Raw genomic sequence first — 16,681 nt, 5'->3', positions numbered from 1 at the left:
ACAATGCTTCGCGTATTTGAAAGCAACGGTACGAAACTGCAAGTCGTGCAAGGCGATAAATTGTACTTCAAAGCAAAGGAAGTAGCGGCCGCATTGGGTTACGAGCGCCCAAAAGATGCAATTAAGGTGCACGTTCGCGATAAATACAAGGTAAGGCTTAGCGAACTTAGAATGGAGGTGAATCGCCTCCCTTCCAATTCACACCCACATTCCCTGTATGTGAACGAATCCGGATTGTATCAGTTGATATTCTCCTCGAAGATGGCAAAGGCAGAAGAATTCCAAGATTGGGTCCTCGAAGAAGTCCTACCCGCGTTGAGAAAGACGGGTAAATATGCGATGGACAAACGCTTCGACAGCCCGAATAAATTAGTATTTAAGATCGAAAATGAAGCTGACCTGCATGCAAAGGTAGTCGATTACATGCGTAGGTTTTACCCTGAATTCATCATAGCACCAGGCCTTGGCGAGCTTCAAGATTCTGACAGCAAGCGCATAACATGCTGGCGAAAAGGCTACCAAGCCGGCCAGCCAGACCTTTTAATCCTTAACGCCCACAAGAAATACCGCGGGTTGTGTATTGAGTTGAAAACCCCAAAAGGAAACGGCGTCTTATCCGCGAAGCAATCTAAGAAAATCTCACAGCTTGACGTAAATGGTTACCTAACGATGGTTAGCAACGATTACGACATTATCTGCCGTGCCCTGATGGATTACGCGGATGGCATTCGTATTCCCTGTAAGGGCTGTGTAAAGCGGTTTAAGTCCTACGCCACTTTGAAAACGCACCTAAAGATATTCCATAGGTATAATGAAGCTCAACTTAATTCACTGGCGTGATCTTGTCCACGGTAAAGCATACGAAATAAAAAATTACGTCGTCTTCGAAGACATCGACCGTTTACGGTTAGTCCTCAAAGACTTAGAAGGCAAGGAATATTCCCTTTGGGCGCCGGATTGCGTGCGGTACGTAATTCAGGGCGAGGAATTCACCCACTTACGCAGCTATGGTAAGGTAAATGGCCGATGGAAGTTTGACATTGAAAGAAGAGTCACTCCATCTCCTCTTTGTAGTTAAGCGCCCGCTGCGCTTTAGGATCCGCGGAGCACCAATGCCCCACAAAGGATCCTTCGGAGAATACCCTGTCGCAATGAAGGCAGGCGTATTTTTTACGCGGTTTTGGGGGCGTAATGCAGTCGGCAGGTAGTTCGCAAGTAATACAGTCCATATATTGAAAGGGTAATTAGAATGCCTCCCAGAAAGGCGGCTACCTTTTAAAAAGGGTTCTTATATTTATTAATGTTTCTTCTTTTCTTATTGAGTTCTGCATACCTTCTACAAAAGGGGTCCTTATATTTATTAATGTTTCTTCTTTTCTTCTTAATAAACAATCAAGGAATATTAATAAATATAAGAGCGTGTTTTGAGACTCTTTGCGCAAACCCTGCTTTACTTACGGGCTTTCCTTACCTCCACGTTTTGGGCATGCCAATCATCAAAGCGATCCAAGTACTCCTTAAAACCGCGGGGACGATGCTGCGGGCACAAACACTGCCAGATATGATCATCTCCTTTCCTTAAGCCGCCACACGCGTCACAGGGCGCACTCCAATACTCTGCGTTCTCCCAGCGCGTACCTTCGGCGCGGTCGAACTCCGTAAAGCGTTGGTCTATTTCTTTCTTACGAAGAGTTAACTTCCTTATGGTTTCCGCTGGGCAACATCTCGCAGCGATATCACCATGCTCCTCGCATACGACATCCAAATCATAATTACCACGACATCTATGTTGATGCCACGCGTCGGTTAAGAGCTCCCCGCAGCGCGCACACACATCCTTTAAACACACCCTATTTTCTTGGTGGTATTGCAACATTTGGGGCGTGCTAAAGAGCCGATTGCAATCAGCACAGCGTCTTTCCTTAGACTTCAAACACACCCTTCCTTCCACGTGATATCGCAGCGCCTGTTTGCTGCTAAACTGCCGGCTGCAAGTGCCACAGGTGGTGACGTTATCCACCTCTTTAAAACATACCTTCTTTTTTTGGTGATACTGCAAAGCCTGTTTGCTACTGAACTCCCTGTCGCAATCCTTACACTTCATTATATAATAAGAATTTATTAACCCTTATAAGGGATACTTAATAAAGTCCTGCACGCTTTCTTTTGCCCAACCGGCCATCGTCAAAAGCGCACCAAACCTCTCCGCGCGCTTCAGACCGCACATTTCATCATACAATTCCTGCACGCGCTCCCGCAGCCGATCGATCTCCTCCCTTTGCATTTCTATGGTGTCTCTTTTATCTTTTGCGTCGCCGGCAATCCTTCTTACTGCGTCCACTGGGTCCATCGTATATATAATGGATCCGAACCATATTCCCTGCAATGCTCTGATAGTAGGACCCACCGGCTGCGGCAAAACGCAGTTCGTCGTGGAGCAGCTATTAGGACCCTTTAGATACCGCTTCGACTATATCGTGCTATTATGCCCCACCTACGTGAATAACCGCACCTGGACGGGCATAGGAGTGAAAGATGACGACTTCTTCGTAGATATCTTAGACCCTAATGAGTTATCCAGCCATTTGAAGTTTTGGCACAAGCAATTCCCTAAAGATACACAGACACTCCTCATACTGGACGACATTGCCTACGGGGACGACGTAAAAAGACGCACTTCCGAGCTCGTTAAACTCGCCTTTAGCGGCAGACACGACAATATCAGCGTTTGGTTGCTCTCGCAGCAGCTTACCAGCGTCTCTAAGCCTTTTAGGGAAAACATAGGCTCACTTGTCGTATTTTATACTCCGAGCCGTAGTGATCTGGAAACCATTCTCTCTGACTACGGCGGTGAAATATCCAAGGAACAGTTACACGAATACATGCGGCATTTAAAGACGCACCAACATTCCAAGATGATCTTCTCTTTGAGGTTTCCGTATTCCATTAACATATATGGACATTGAGCAGCTCTTAGATGAAGTCCCCACGCAGTTAGACGAAAGTAACCTCAAGGAACAACTTAACATCCTTGTGTCTTCTGGGAAGTGTAAAGAAATGATAGGCAAGGAACTTACCCATGAGCAGGTTAATAAGTTGTCAGAAGAGGAAGTTAAGAAGTTCCATAAGAGGTACGAGGCTGCCCTTGCAAGTAAGACCACGGACGCCGTAGCAGACTCCGCTATCCGACTTGCAACTAAATTGCTTGGACTTGCGCTGCCCATAGACGACGTGGAGCAACTGCGGAAGGACATAAGCGAGGACTATGTCATCGCCCAAGAACTTAAGATAACCTGCGGGTGGTTGTCTTTGAAGTGCGGTAAGTTAATGGCAGTCGCCTCTGCGGCTTTGCACGTAGCTCAGCATGTCGACTTGAAGGAACTTGCGGGCACCTTTGGAACATCTTGGAAGGACTTCAAGAAGGACAGAGAAGTCGAAAAGGTCTTCCAGGCAGCACTTGCTGAGGTACCTGATCAAGTCGCCTCAAGTACTTAGTTAAGTCGTCCTTAAGTACTTGGTCAGGTCGCGCCCAGGTTATTTCCAAGTCGTCCTTAAGTACTTAGTCAAGTACTTATCAAGTCCTTCAAGTCCTTAGATATAAATGAGTGAACCAGAGTCGAAGGTAGAGCAGCCCCAAGAGGAGCAAAAGATTACCAAGGTTAAATCTCCAGGCAGAGTCGCTGCCGGTAAGAAGCTCGCGGAGATGAATAAAAAGAACAAAGCCAAAAAAGAAGAAAAGGTGGAGGAAAAAGAAGAGGAATCCTTCATTAATCCTGGGTACGTCATTGGCGCGTTAGGAGTTGCTATAGCAGCAGGCAGCCTTTACTTACAATGGCGGGCAACGAAGCCAAAAGTAGAACCACCAACATATCACGCGCCCGTGCAGGAACCGGCTGTTAGAAAAAGTAAGATCCCTGAAATGGAATAACCTTCTCGCTTTGTAATATAATGTCAACCGCGTTATTGAAAACTGTTGAAGAAGCAGCTATTATTACTTCCATCGTTGCGGGTATTGGTTGGGTAGGTAAGAAAGTGCTCAAAGAAGACTTTACTGAAGACCCAAGTAAGAGCTTCGCTAATTTTGCTAAGATGACCGCTGCCGTAGGCGGGGCTATCATGGTAAAGGATTACCTACGGAAGGAAAAGTACCTACCTACGACGTAACTCGTGAAAATCCCTGTGATTTTCTAATATATAATGGCTAGCGTGGTCGCAGGTGGAGTTATTGCAGCTTTAGCATTCACTGGAGCTAATTATGGTGGTCAGTATTTGGATAGATTAGTTAGAGGCGACAAAAGCGGAGATTTGGCCGCCGAGAGGAAGAGACACGACTTAGCGCTGGAGGAATATCAGCGAGACGTGGCAGCTTGGAATGAAAAAAGACAAGCTTACAGGGATTGGTTAGATAAGAATTACCAAGACAAAATGCAAGCGGATAAAAACTTCGAAAATACAGACTACGCCTTTAAACTTTATGCGCAGGCGCACCCCGACTTTAGGTTGAAAAGGCCTCAGTTTAAGGATTACTACCAACCGTCTAAAAAACAAAAAGATAGCGAGTTGGTCTTCGTAGGAGTCGCAGGGCTGGCCGGAGGCGTAGCTTTGGCGTATTTAGTCTAAGCTGCGCTTAGCCTCTAGTGGCGCCTTTGGCGCCTAGAATATAATGATCGTCTTTTTGGAAAGCGACAAGAATAACTTTACCACTTATTTGAATCCCCCCATTAAAGCCCATAAGGTTAGGCTGGTTAGTTGCTCTTTGTACAATTCTTGGTATAATTTAGTCAATGCCTTGGTCACCGTGCATAAAGGCAGCGGCAATTATCAAGGCGTATTGCTGCCCGATGGACATTACACACCAATCACCCTTGCTAAGGAATTAGCAAAACACGGTTATACTCTCACCACGGGGTTGCCGCACGAAATGACCCTCAAACATAACATTACGAACCTTACAGTAACCCTAGGAAAGTTTGAACCATTAGGAACTTTATTAAATGTCTCGAAAAAGGCAATTACCACCACGGCAGTTCCCGTAAGTTGGAAAGTCGCATCCTCTTACGAAGTCTATTGCGACTTGGTCCATAGTTACAACAATGGAGAAAAGTCTTCTCTTATGTCTAAGTTCCTGCCCAAAGGTAATCCATTCGATCTGGTAGAATACACTCCCATTTCTTTAAGCTATGACTTGTCTAATTTGGTAGAAAGCATAAACATCACCATTAAGGTGGACGGAAAGACGGTGGATTTCAACGGACGTAAGATCAATCTTGTCCTATCCTTCGCTTGAATCAAGCGAAGCGCGATTCTATTCATATAATGGGCCGCGTAGAGGACAAACTCAAAAGGATTTACTATGGGCCTGAAGGCTATTGGAAAGGAGCGTCGGCTATTAAGAAACTCGCGACCGCGGCCAGGGTATCAGAAGAAACGGCTAAGAATTGGTTGAAAAAACAAACCCTCTGGCAGGTTTATCTTCCCGTGCCTAAGTACATTCCCAGGCCCAGCTTTACCGTAAATGCCCCCAATGAAGTTCATCAGGCGGATTTGCTCTTCTTACCGCACGACAAGGTAAGAAAAAAGACCTATAGGTACGCTTTGACCGTAGTCGATATCGCAAGCAGATATAAGGACGCCGAACCCATAACCAGCAAGGATTCTGGAGAAGTCGCAGAAGCCCTAGGTAGGATTTATAAGCGCGTTTTGAAATGGCCTAAGCTGCTGCAAGTGGATGCGGGGACAGAGTTCATGGGCGTGGTTACTAAGACCCTGAAAGACCACGACACTAAGATTAGGAGAGCCGAAGCAGAGTACCACAGGGGTCAGAGCATCGTCGAAAGATTTAATAAAACCTTGGCCGAGCGTCTCTTTGGGTACCAGTATTGGAAAGAGCTGGAAGATCCCTCCAAGCGCAACAGGGAATGGACTCAGAGGCTCCCCCAGGTCATCGTGGCTTTGAACAACGAGGCGGCCAGGGCTACGGGAATGAAACCCAGGGATGCCATAAAAAAGAAACACGTGGAACATAAGTCCTACGTCAGAAGTTCGAGGGCGGTCGGACTGAAGGAAAAAAAGCTACCCCGCGACATAGTGGTCAGATACCTCTATCAGCCGGGGGAACTCGAAGGTGGCAGTAAGAGAGCCACGGATCCTAACTGGTCTTTGGAAACGTATGAGATTTCAAAGTCCGTCACCAAGGAAGGGCAACCCGTGTTGTATTACCTAAATGGCCCAAGTCGTGGATTTGTCAAGGAAGAGCTGCTCATAGTCCCCAAAGACTCAGAGTAGTGCTGCTCCACGCGCCCGATTACACTCTAGGCATGTCAGTCTTACGTTACCTCTGCAATGGCCGCGCTTGTTGTTGATACGATCCACGGAGAACTGTTGATCGTCATTCGGGTCAAACCTCCATAGTAGAGGTATGTTACACTTTGCGCAGCGGGCGCCTTTCTTATAGACGTCGTCCACGCATAGGTCAAACTTTATCCCCGCATAGCGGGGATCTTTGCTCTTTTCTTCGTCGTGGCGCTTGTAGCGAAGGAGTTTCTTAGCAATGTTCTCTTTGGCTACGTCTTCTGGGGTGCGGTCGTAACGCATTTGTGGCCCCCAGGCCCTTTTTAACTGTTTGGCATACTCCACACGACTTACGGCGGTGTAGATAAGGTTGCTCCAACACAGCCGCTGGTCTATGACCCATAAGGTTTCTTTTATGGTAAGCCCTTGCGCGCTGTGGACTGTCATACAATAACCTAAGCGCCAATCGGGGTGTGAGGTAATTCTTTCTACTTTTTCTATGGGCACCCAGGCTTTATCGTGAGTTACGGCATTCTGCAGTTGGATGTCGGTGCCTGGCACCCATACGTCTCTTTTTTGCATTCGGGTGTCGTGGGGTTTATAGCAGACGGGCACGGGATATGTAGGGAATCGCTCGCGGTGTATATTCAGCAGGTCTTTCTGTATGCGTGATTGTGCTGCGCGCTTGCTGCTCAACACCAAATCCTTTGGATGCCACGCGTGAAGGAATTCCTCGTATTTCTTTGCTCGTACACGTTTGCGAAGTATCTTGTTTTGTTCGGCATCGCTGCGGCCACGAAGTTCCGCCTTTAGGTTTCTTACTTGATCCTTACTGCGGTAGTCGGTGTTAATTTCTTCTGCATAGTCGACCATTTCTTTCAACCATTCGTGGGGCATCTCTCCGCAAATAGGCGGTGGCTGGCAGGGGTCGCCGGCGAATATCACTTGACATTTCCCGCGTAGGAACTCTACGAACTCCTGCAGGATTTCTAAAGGAACGGTGCAAATCTCATCCCAAAGTATCACCGGGGGTATGTCGTGGATGGCTTCTGGTACCCACTTTTGACCATTCCAGCGGAAGAAGCTGTGGTAGGTCTGCGCGTCGTAACCCATCTCCGTTAATTCTCGTTCCAGACGATGCGTTGGCGTTAACACCTTTATCTTTGGAAAGAGTTTCAAGACACGCGTAGTTTTACCACTGCCTCCCGTTCCGTAAAGGTAAGAGAAGCGTTGGTAAGAGATTGGGTCGGCAACTGAAGGTAAAGGCTCCACAGTGGGCGTTATTGAACCATGTGTGTGTTCCCCGTGGTATTCTACGCGTTCTCTCCAGGCCTTTATTTCTTCGTCTTTGACGCGCCATTGACCGCTCTCTGCAAGTTCGTCCTCTGTATAGAATTCCTGCATCTTTTCTAACACTTCTGGCTTTACATACAAAGAATCCGTGGCTACGCGTGGGATATCCTCTTTGTCAAACCGCAACAGCATTGACAATAGATTAATGTGCGCATATGCTAACATGCTGGCCCGAAGATGGTAATATTGCGGGCGATGATCTTGGTAATAACACAGCGCATTCCATTGCCGTTCCCCTTGGCCTTCTATGAAATAATTCCACTTCTCTACGGACACCATGGTTCCTTGCTCATGCGCGCGTTTTATTAAGAAGCTCAACTCACCGTCGTCTGTTATCAAACGCCGTTGCATGTGTTTTTCTCCTTCCTTAGCGCCCTGTGTGAACTTTCCTATGACAACCCGCGCTGTGGGGTTGTGCTCTGGAAGCCATTGTGTGAAGGCGCTATGGCAAAGTATGGCTTCATGCGCTGTGTATGTGAGGAGTTTACGCTCTTCGAGGAACTTCAGTAGGGGCACAGGGATCCATTCTTTCTCCTGTAGATGTTTCCCGTACCACGCGTAAATTATTGGATGTAAGTCTTCTGCTAACTCCCATGTGGTTAGTCTGACGAATCCTGTTGCTGGTGCGTCGTATTTACAGTCTAACGCGACACGAAAGAATTGTGAGTCGGGATGCCCGTATCTATCGTAATACTCCTTACAATCCCCAAGGCCTTTGAAACTGGCAGGGTAGCAATGTTTCATATCCAGGGATACGTATTGATCTTCGTCGTACTCCATGTTCCACAGACCTCCATGGCCGTGTTCTACACAGGCTTTGGCTATGTCTCCGAATTCTTTTGGGGTGGGTTTCCAGCCGTTTCTTTTCTTTGCGGCCAGGAAGTCCAAACTGCGGGAGCTAAGGACCTCATCTGAAAAGTCCTCACCAAGGGTTTCGCAGGCGCTTTGGATGCGCTGGTGTTCGCTCTCGGGCCGGTAAAGAGTGCCGTCTTGCGTCATGAATTGATTTCCTTCCGAATCCATTAGCCATATGGAATTCTCGTGGATCAAATCTATGAGTGGTGACCCCTTGTAGACCTTTGTCTCCTTCTTTCTTGGAAACCTAAGTTCTCTCCATGCGTGCGCGTTGTGTTGATAGATAACAATAGGCGCTCCCCGGCCTCCATACTTTTTCGTCCCTTCGTAAATGAAACCGTCGGTGATGTCCTTCACGTGTATGCGGCGTTCTAAGGCAGTTTCTAACTTTTTGATGTTTTCGATGGAGCCTCCAGTTTTACGTGTAGAATGCTCCCATTTCCTGATGGCTTCTCTTCTTTTTGGCGTAAGCTTACCACCCCGAGAGGAATCCTCGAAAAACTCCCTAACCAGCTTCCCAACGCAGTTACCAGGATGTCGCATTGGTCGCAACTTCTTAACGTCCGGCTTCTTAATCTCGTATGCACCGTAAATGACCACGGTAACCGGGTAAGCGACCTCGTAGAAGAGCATGTCTATTCCCTCAAGTGCTCCCGGTCGTGTGTGCTTATTCAAAACGAACAGGCTCTGCTTACCAGACGCTCTGATAGGATTACGACCCTTTTCTATTATCCACTCACCGTCTAAGTACTTTACGAATGTCAACTCCAAACGGTAGTCACCGGCCGGCATTCTGTTGATTATCTTTTCAGCCATTTTGTGATTCATAGTTTTGTCTGTCTTTCCCTCCATAAATGTAGCGAAGACAAAGTCAGCGTCTGAGTTATCCATCACCTGATTTCCGAGCCTGCGCACAGTTTTGTTTTGAATGTCGTTGATGGTGGCCATGTATATCTAAGGAATATTTTAACCTCCGTTTGCGGTACCCAACACAGCAGCAGTAAGGACACGGCGCGGGAAATCCCGTAAATCTGCTGTACCCGTCTTCGTAAATCCGCGAGTTAAACCCGTATATCTTTGACATTGACCGCGAGTCCCCCTTACTGCTGCTTACCAAAGCTTGCTTGTAAATCGGTCTCCACGTTAGTCCAAAGGTGAGAAGGCCTTTTGGCACGTGGGCATTCAAATTCTGGTTGGTTGCCAACAGCAGTAAGAAGGTCGGTCTTTTTCTGTTTTGACCAGAAGAAAGGATGACACAATGTTTCAGCTGCAGATGGTCGTCTTGTTCCATCACTAACGAGCATCTTTTTGACTAGATGTGTAGCTTCAGAATTAAGAGAGCCATCCCATCCTTTCATGCTGTTATCAATTATGTTGGCCTCCGTTTCGTTGTTTATTTGAAATAAACTTTTCTTGGTAACATCTGATGGGCCAAATGGATGACTTTTCATTGATAAAATGTAATGTAGAACGAGTCCGCAAGCAAAGATGTCGGATGCCTTAGAATGGTCTTGCAAAGATTTCATCACTTCTGGAGCAATCCAACATCTTGTGCCAGCATTAGTACCATACACTGTGGTAGCGGAACTGTCAACTCGACGGCTAAGGCCAAAGTCAGCGATTTTCAAGCGCAGTTCAGGTTGAGTCTTATAAAGGATGTTGGATGGTTTGAGGTCGCGATGAAGTATCTCTAGATTATGTAGAAAGCGTAGCCCAATTACAACATCTTTGCAATATTTAACACTATTCTCGATTTCCAAGGGGATCGTGTCAAGAAATTCCTCAAGACTTCCCTCCATGAGCTCTAAAACCACGTAAGAAAAATGATTGGCATCGTCTTCGAAATAACAAAGGTAGCGGATCACTTGCTCACAGTCAGCAAGAGATTTGAGATTGGAAATTTCTCTAAGGTCTTCCCTACGACCCATACGAAGTGTTTCAACGCGTTTTATGGCCACTTCTCTCCCATCCTTCTCGTTGATTCCTGCAAAAACAAGACCAAATGAGCCACTTGCCAAAGGTTCTTTGTGGTACCAGAAAGAATCGACATGCTCGCTCTCCTGTCTTCTTGCAACTCTGGCTAATTTATGTTCGTATCTCTCAGAAGCAGACGTCCATGGAATACAAGGAATAATCTCGTTGATATCGATGGGTTTCATCAAAATATCTTTAAGTGGAGGACAATCTTTTGCAATGTCCAAACAGGTCCGACCAGTTTCGTCAGGAATAGAGCAATCTGCGCCATATGAAAGAAGTAGTTTGAGTAGTTTCCAGTGGACAGTTTCTTCGTTTACTTCTGTTTCTACGCTTGGTTTAACCTTTTTGACCAGAGCCTTTCTCAGAAATTTCAATTTCTTATGTTTCCTCGATTTATTGCCCTGGACAATATTCGTACAACAAATATGAAGTGGTAAATCTCTGCCCTGGGCTTTATTCATTAAAGGAATGGGGTTTCTTGCTTTAAGGATTGTTTCCACAAGGATGCTTTTCCAGTGCGCACTTGTGGAAGTATCTTTACAAATAGTCGTCAACAAGGAAGATGCAATTGTGTCTGACTGTAGGTAACCGTCTTCCAGTGCAAATTCGACCAAAGCATTAGCCAAAGTGAACTGTTTTGATTTTATAAGGATTTTCAAAACAGATTCGCCTTTGTTATCGGCCGTCCATAGATCAAAGCCATTGTTCAGAGCTGCTTTCCAGAAATCTTTTGGTTTTTCTGACACATCTGGATAAAAGTAATCAGCTTTCATAAGAAATAATTTGGTCTTTGCAGCATGAAGTAGTGGGGAGCAGCCCAATGCATCTAAGTCATCTGGCCTTGCCCCAGCTTCAAGCAGGAGCTTGACTGCACCCCAGGTGACACCAAGATGTAAAGGCGTTTCCTCTTTTGCATTCCTGTCATTCACTTTTGCCCCACATTGTAAAAAATACTGAAGAATCATTTTCATTATCTCCTCGAATGTCAAATCTCCATCATCATCTGTTTTAGCGTATTCTTGAGGTGAGCTTAGCCGCAGTGTTGCCCAAAGATGAAGAACTCCGTCGAGGTTTGAGTCCCTCTTATGAACCATAACATGTGCATCGTTACATGGTATTAAATTAAGTACTCGGACCATTACTTTCATTAGTTCCTTTGTTGTAAATCGCCTTTCAAAATGGTTATATCCTTGCCCTGAATACGTAGAAGTGGAATGCTGGAAGATATCAAAAATCAAATGAAAGCTTGACTTTTCACTATGCGTAATTTCTTGCATGCTTGAACCACTTGTCAACAAAAACTTGACGACCTCTTCCAGTACTTTAACTCTTGGCTCTTTCTCTGCAACGCCTTTGAGCGTCGGGAATTGCCCACAAAAGCAAAATAAAAGCGGTATCTCGTTTGACCGGTTTTTTCTGTTCCTTATCCCAAAACTTTGCAACTGTTGACATAAGTGCATAACAGTTTCTTTAGACACACCATAAAATGGTAGTCGAGTTGCATAGTGCAGAGCAGTGTTGCCTTCTGAATCGGCACTATTTGGATCAGCACCTAATTTGACTAGCAAGGTAAGAATCTTTGGTAACAAGGAAATGTGAAATTCTCTTAACATTAGAAGAATTTCTTCTAGAATGTTCCTACTACCTTCTTCGGTGATAAACGCCATTAATGTTTCTAAGACTTCACGAAAACGCTGTATATATTTATCTTCATTATCTTGGATAAACTGGTAAACACTATTCAGGATTTTGGAAAACATTACATTCAGTGTCGCTTGGTGAATTGTATCGATTTGTACTCCATTCTCCTTAAAAAGATTTAGAGCTTCAGACATGTGAGATGATATTGAAAATTTATAATAATTAAAAGAATGGTCAAGACATCTTTTTTCGACGAAAAGTGAAAACACATCTTCATTGAAATCGTCTTTTACAAACAAATCTGCTCCTTGGTCAAGAAGGTAACTAGCTAGCGAAAGCGATCGCGATTTTTCTATGGCAAAAAACAATGGCGTTCTTCCATAACTGTCTCTTGCATTCACGGCAGCTCCGGCCTTCGATAATGATGCAGTCGACAAGTCATAATCTTTCTCGACTGCATAAAACAAAGGCGTTTTTCCTCTGCTGTCAAACATATTTACGTTGGATCCCGCTTCAATTAACATATTGACAGTCTCAATATATGAATCACAAATAGCATGAAATAAAGCAGTTTTACCCTCAACGTCCGTTTTGTTGACATCTGCACCTGCGACAATCAGGGCTTCAACTGCACTTCTATTACTCTTGCTAACTGCATAAAACAAAGCCGTTTTACCTTTGTTATCAGTTAATGTGAGGTCGGCAGTTTCAGCCAAAGCCGAAATCACGTTTTTATTATAAGTAGTATTTCCAATGGCATACCTCAAAGGTGTGTTTACATCAAGGCCAGCTTTAACTAAAGCGCGGACCATATTTTCGTTCTTATCCTTGATACCAGGAAACAGAGCAGTGTGTCCGTTGTTATCAGTAATATTAACATTAGCACCGGCCCCAGTCAATGCTTTGCAAATTTCTCCAGTTTCATCTCTGCCAGCATAGAACAAGGCTGTCTCACCCGCTTTATTGAGTGTGTTGACATCGGCGCCAGCATCAATCAACGCACGAACAACCTTTACGTTTCTGTTAATAACAGCAAAAAATAATGCAGTCTGTCCTGCAGAATCGATGATATTAACATCAGCACCAGAGGCGATCAATTTTTGTGCAACCAGTAATCCGTTATCTATTGATTTGTTATAAGCAGCGTAAAACAAGGCCGTTTTGTTTGAATCGTCAGTTATGTTGACATCGACGCCTGCACGAATTATTGCAAGAGCTAACAGTCCGCTATCCTTATCATAGTGGACTGCATCAATCAGAGCGGTTTTCTTGAGAGAACCATTTTGAATTCGGGAGCAAGTAAGTTTAAAAATCTTGTTAAATTGCTCGTCTATAGAAGTACTGTTTTCTGCCATACCAGGTACTGTCTAGCTCATTCTGTAATGCATGAAAGAATGTTAACGTTATTATTACTATTAGATGAATAGTGTCAATCCGTATCAAATGCTAAAATTCCATGTTGATCGAGCTCGCGATCGAGTTAGCCGTCCCCTGACTTTGATCAACCGATGGCATAGGTTGTTTCAGGGTTCGATCTGCGAGTTAGCCATGGCCTGACTGAGATCAGCCCAGGGGTTGTTTCAGGTCAATCTGTGAGATAGTCATGCAATGACTTTGATCAGCCCAGAGGCTATTTCAGGGCTCGAGAAAGTTGAAAAATCAGTGATAGATTGTGGCAATTCTACTTTCTCGTAAAATCCTGAATTTAGAATCTAAAAATCACAATAAAATCAGCTTTTACAATTTATTTTCTTTCTTACTACGTCAATAATCCTACCCTTTTCATAGATTTTAAGAATAAATTCAAATGATTAGAAAAGGTACTTTTTTTCGTTAATTCTAAAGGTAGAAAATTTAGTGTTTTATCTATGAATGGATGTGATGAAATTCCCACCTTTTTTCAAGTTTCACCCTTTGAAGCCGAAAAGCGCGCAGATAAAAAGGTACCTTTTTTGCCGTTTTGCGAGCTGAAAAATGCAAGTACCAAAAGGTACCTTTTTCTATCGAACTAGTCACTGCAGTATTATTAATTAATTTAAATTGAAAAAATCAATGCCAAATGATGCCATCACATGTTTATTTTCCCTTCGAATTCATAAGTACAGCTATGCTTCTTGCTGAAAACCCTCTAGTGACCTCTGGAAAGGATTGTTTATAGGATTGGCTTATTCGTTGGTATGAGTAGTTTGCATAAGAATATATTTTAATTGTTCAAGGTTGGCTTCTAAAACCTCCATGTTTAATTTCAGCTTATACTCGTAGTTTCCTGTCTAACACCAAACGATCGGCCTTATTAAGTTTATAATTAGCAGTAGTCACGCGACTTTTCAGGGGGAAATCATAATTGGAATTGGCATGAAACTGTTAGCCAATGGTAATATTGGTTAGAAATAAACATGTGATGGCGTCATTTGGCTTTGCTTTTTCAATTATTGGAATCAATAATTATGTAGTAAGTGACTAGTGCGTTAGAAAAAAATGCCTTTTGGTACCTGCGTTTTTCAGCTCGCAAAACGGCAAAAAAGGTACCTTTTGATCTGCTTTTCGAATTTCCTTTAAAGGGCGAAACTTGAGAAAAGATAGGAAATTTCATCACATCCATTAATTAGATAAAACACTAAAGTTCCTACCCTTTTTATTGAATAAAAAGGTACCTTTTCTAATCATTTGAATTTATTCTTAAAGTCTATGAAAAGTGTAGGATTGTTGACGTTGTAAAGAAAGAGCAAAATTTGTAAAAGCTGAATTTATCGTGATTTTTAGATTCTAAATTCAGGACTTTACGAGAAAGTAGAATTGCCACAATCTATCACTGATTTTTAATAGCTTGGCTTCAAAGGGTAGTTGAACTTACTCGAGTAGAGTGAGAGCTGAATGTTTCTCTAAGAGAAATGAGCAATACATTGATTGATTGATTGAATAATGATAATAATGATAATAATAATAATGGTTTATTTGAAGCATATCTACAGAGTAGCTCTATGTCTTAAAAATTATTGGAGGAGCCAGTACCCGCAACCCCCACTTCCGAACCGCCGCCCCTGGATGATCATAATTTTCACAATCACTTGTTTTGTAGTTATGAATGAATTCATACGTTTGTTTGCACCTGTTGCAAAAATCGTCGTCTCAGCCGAAGAACAGTCAAGACTGCAAAGTATTTTTCGACAAAATGATAGTATATGGAGTTCGAAAATATCGGAAGGACGAAATACCTTTTCACTATAGAAAATGATGGATAATTTATAAAGGAAATAAACGTTGAGAATGTTAAATGACTAGTGACAAAGATATCAATGATATATTTCCTATATATGGCGCGTTTTCGGGTTCAAAATTAGATAGGTGTAGCTTGTGCCAATTACTTTTGAATTCATATCTTTTTACGGCTTATTACTTACAAAAACATGTTTGTTTCATTCAAATTACCTTTGAAAACATGCAACCTAGAAGACAACTGACTTTTGAAACTGTTGTTGTGTAAATTATTTTTGAATTCATATCTTTCACCACCATGTATTACTTGCAGAAACACGGATTACTTTTGAAACACGTCTTTCGGCATCACTACTTTGAAAACACTGCTCTTTGCAGCATTATTTATCAAAGACCTTCCTTTCACTAAATGACTTTAACAAAACGAATCCGGTTTGTGCCCATTTAATACTATCGAAGCTAACACCTCGCTTACGTCTAATACGACGATCCTTTTCAATTAATTCTTCACATTCCAACATAGCGACTTCCGCTTTGGCTTTCATTCTAACTGCAATTTTGTAGTGAGGATAGATAGTATTTTCGATGATAGGAATATAAAAGAAGTCTATTTTTCGAGCCCAGATCGAGAGGCACGCTGTTACAGAGACGTGGGCAGATCAATTTTAACTCTTACTCGTACTCGTTCTCGATCGTGGTCGAATCTAAAAGTCTCTACTGTCTTCCTTGGTCCCAGTCAATGATTGTTGGCTTTTTCATTCTAATTTCTTCACACTGCTTAAAAGCACTACTGAAATACGAAGGGGTTTCTTGGTGAGACAGCTGGGATTTTTACTTATTGAGTACAAAATCGACAAGACAGCAGATGTTGGAAAATGAAAGCGAAATAAAGTATACATATCTAGCGTTTTTCAGGTTCAATATTTCACATATACCGACTCTTTCGTTTTGGTTATCAATAGTAGGGCTCAAAAATGAATTTTCAAAACAGAAACACTTACCCATCTTGAAGAAGAATGCATTTTTCGAAGCGGAAACAATAAAAAAACATGGATAGCTCTGAAGCAGATGTCCGAGGTCAACTTCCTTCCAACTTTGGTCGGTTCTTACTCGGTTTGGATCTAAGGTCTTTACCTTTTGTACTGTCTGGCAAACTACCATGGACGTTCCAATAAAGCCAACATCTCAAACATTTGGGTATATATTAAGAGCTTTCATAGACGACTTTAGGTCGATTCGAGCTTAGAAATGTAAAGTACACAGGGAGACCGAACGCGGTTGTGGCTCAGTTCCAAGAAATAGGATGTGCCTTTTAAGATGTGATGTTTTTTTGTTTTTTGTTTTCCTT

The 16,681-nt window shown here is 43.4% G+C and overlaps 1 protein-coding gene across 1 annotated transcript; it reads right to left on the bottom strand.

Moving 5' to 3' along the window:
* Positions 1–9,584: 9,584 nt before the first annotated feature.
* LOC116305688 (uncharacterized) lies at positions 9,585–16,582 on the bottom strand. The gene is made up of 2 exons (XM_031715655.2): positions 16,335–16,582; positions 9,585–13,494 (listed from the first exon to the last, which is right to left on the bottom strand). Exon 2 carries the CDS (start codon positions 13,470–13,472, stop codon positions 9,600–9,602), a length of 3,873 nt encoding a protein of 1,290 aa, XP_031571515.2. The 5' UTR covers positions 13,473–13,494; positions 16,335–16,582; the 3' UTR covers positions 9,585–9,599.
* Between the last annotated feature and the right edge of the window lie 99 nt (positions 16,583–16,681).

This window comes from Actinia tenebrosa, unplaced genomic scaffold, assembly GCF_029948245.1.
Source record: "Actinia tenebrosa isolate PJP-AT-01 unplaced genomic scaffold, QUT_ActTen_1.0 PGA_scaffold11__36_contigs__length_13525064, whole genome shotgun sequence".
NCBI lineage: Eukaryota > Metazoa > Cnidaria > Anthozoa > Actiniaria > Actiniidae > Actinia > Actinia tenebrosa.
This window is presented reverse-complemented; position numbering and strand designations above follow the sequence as displayed.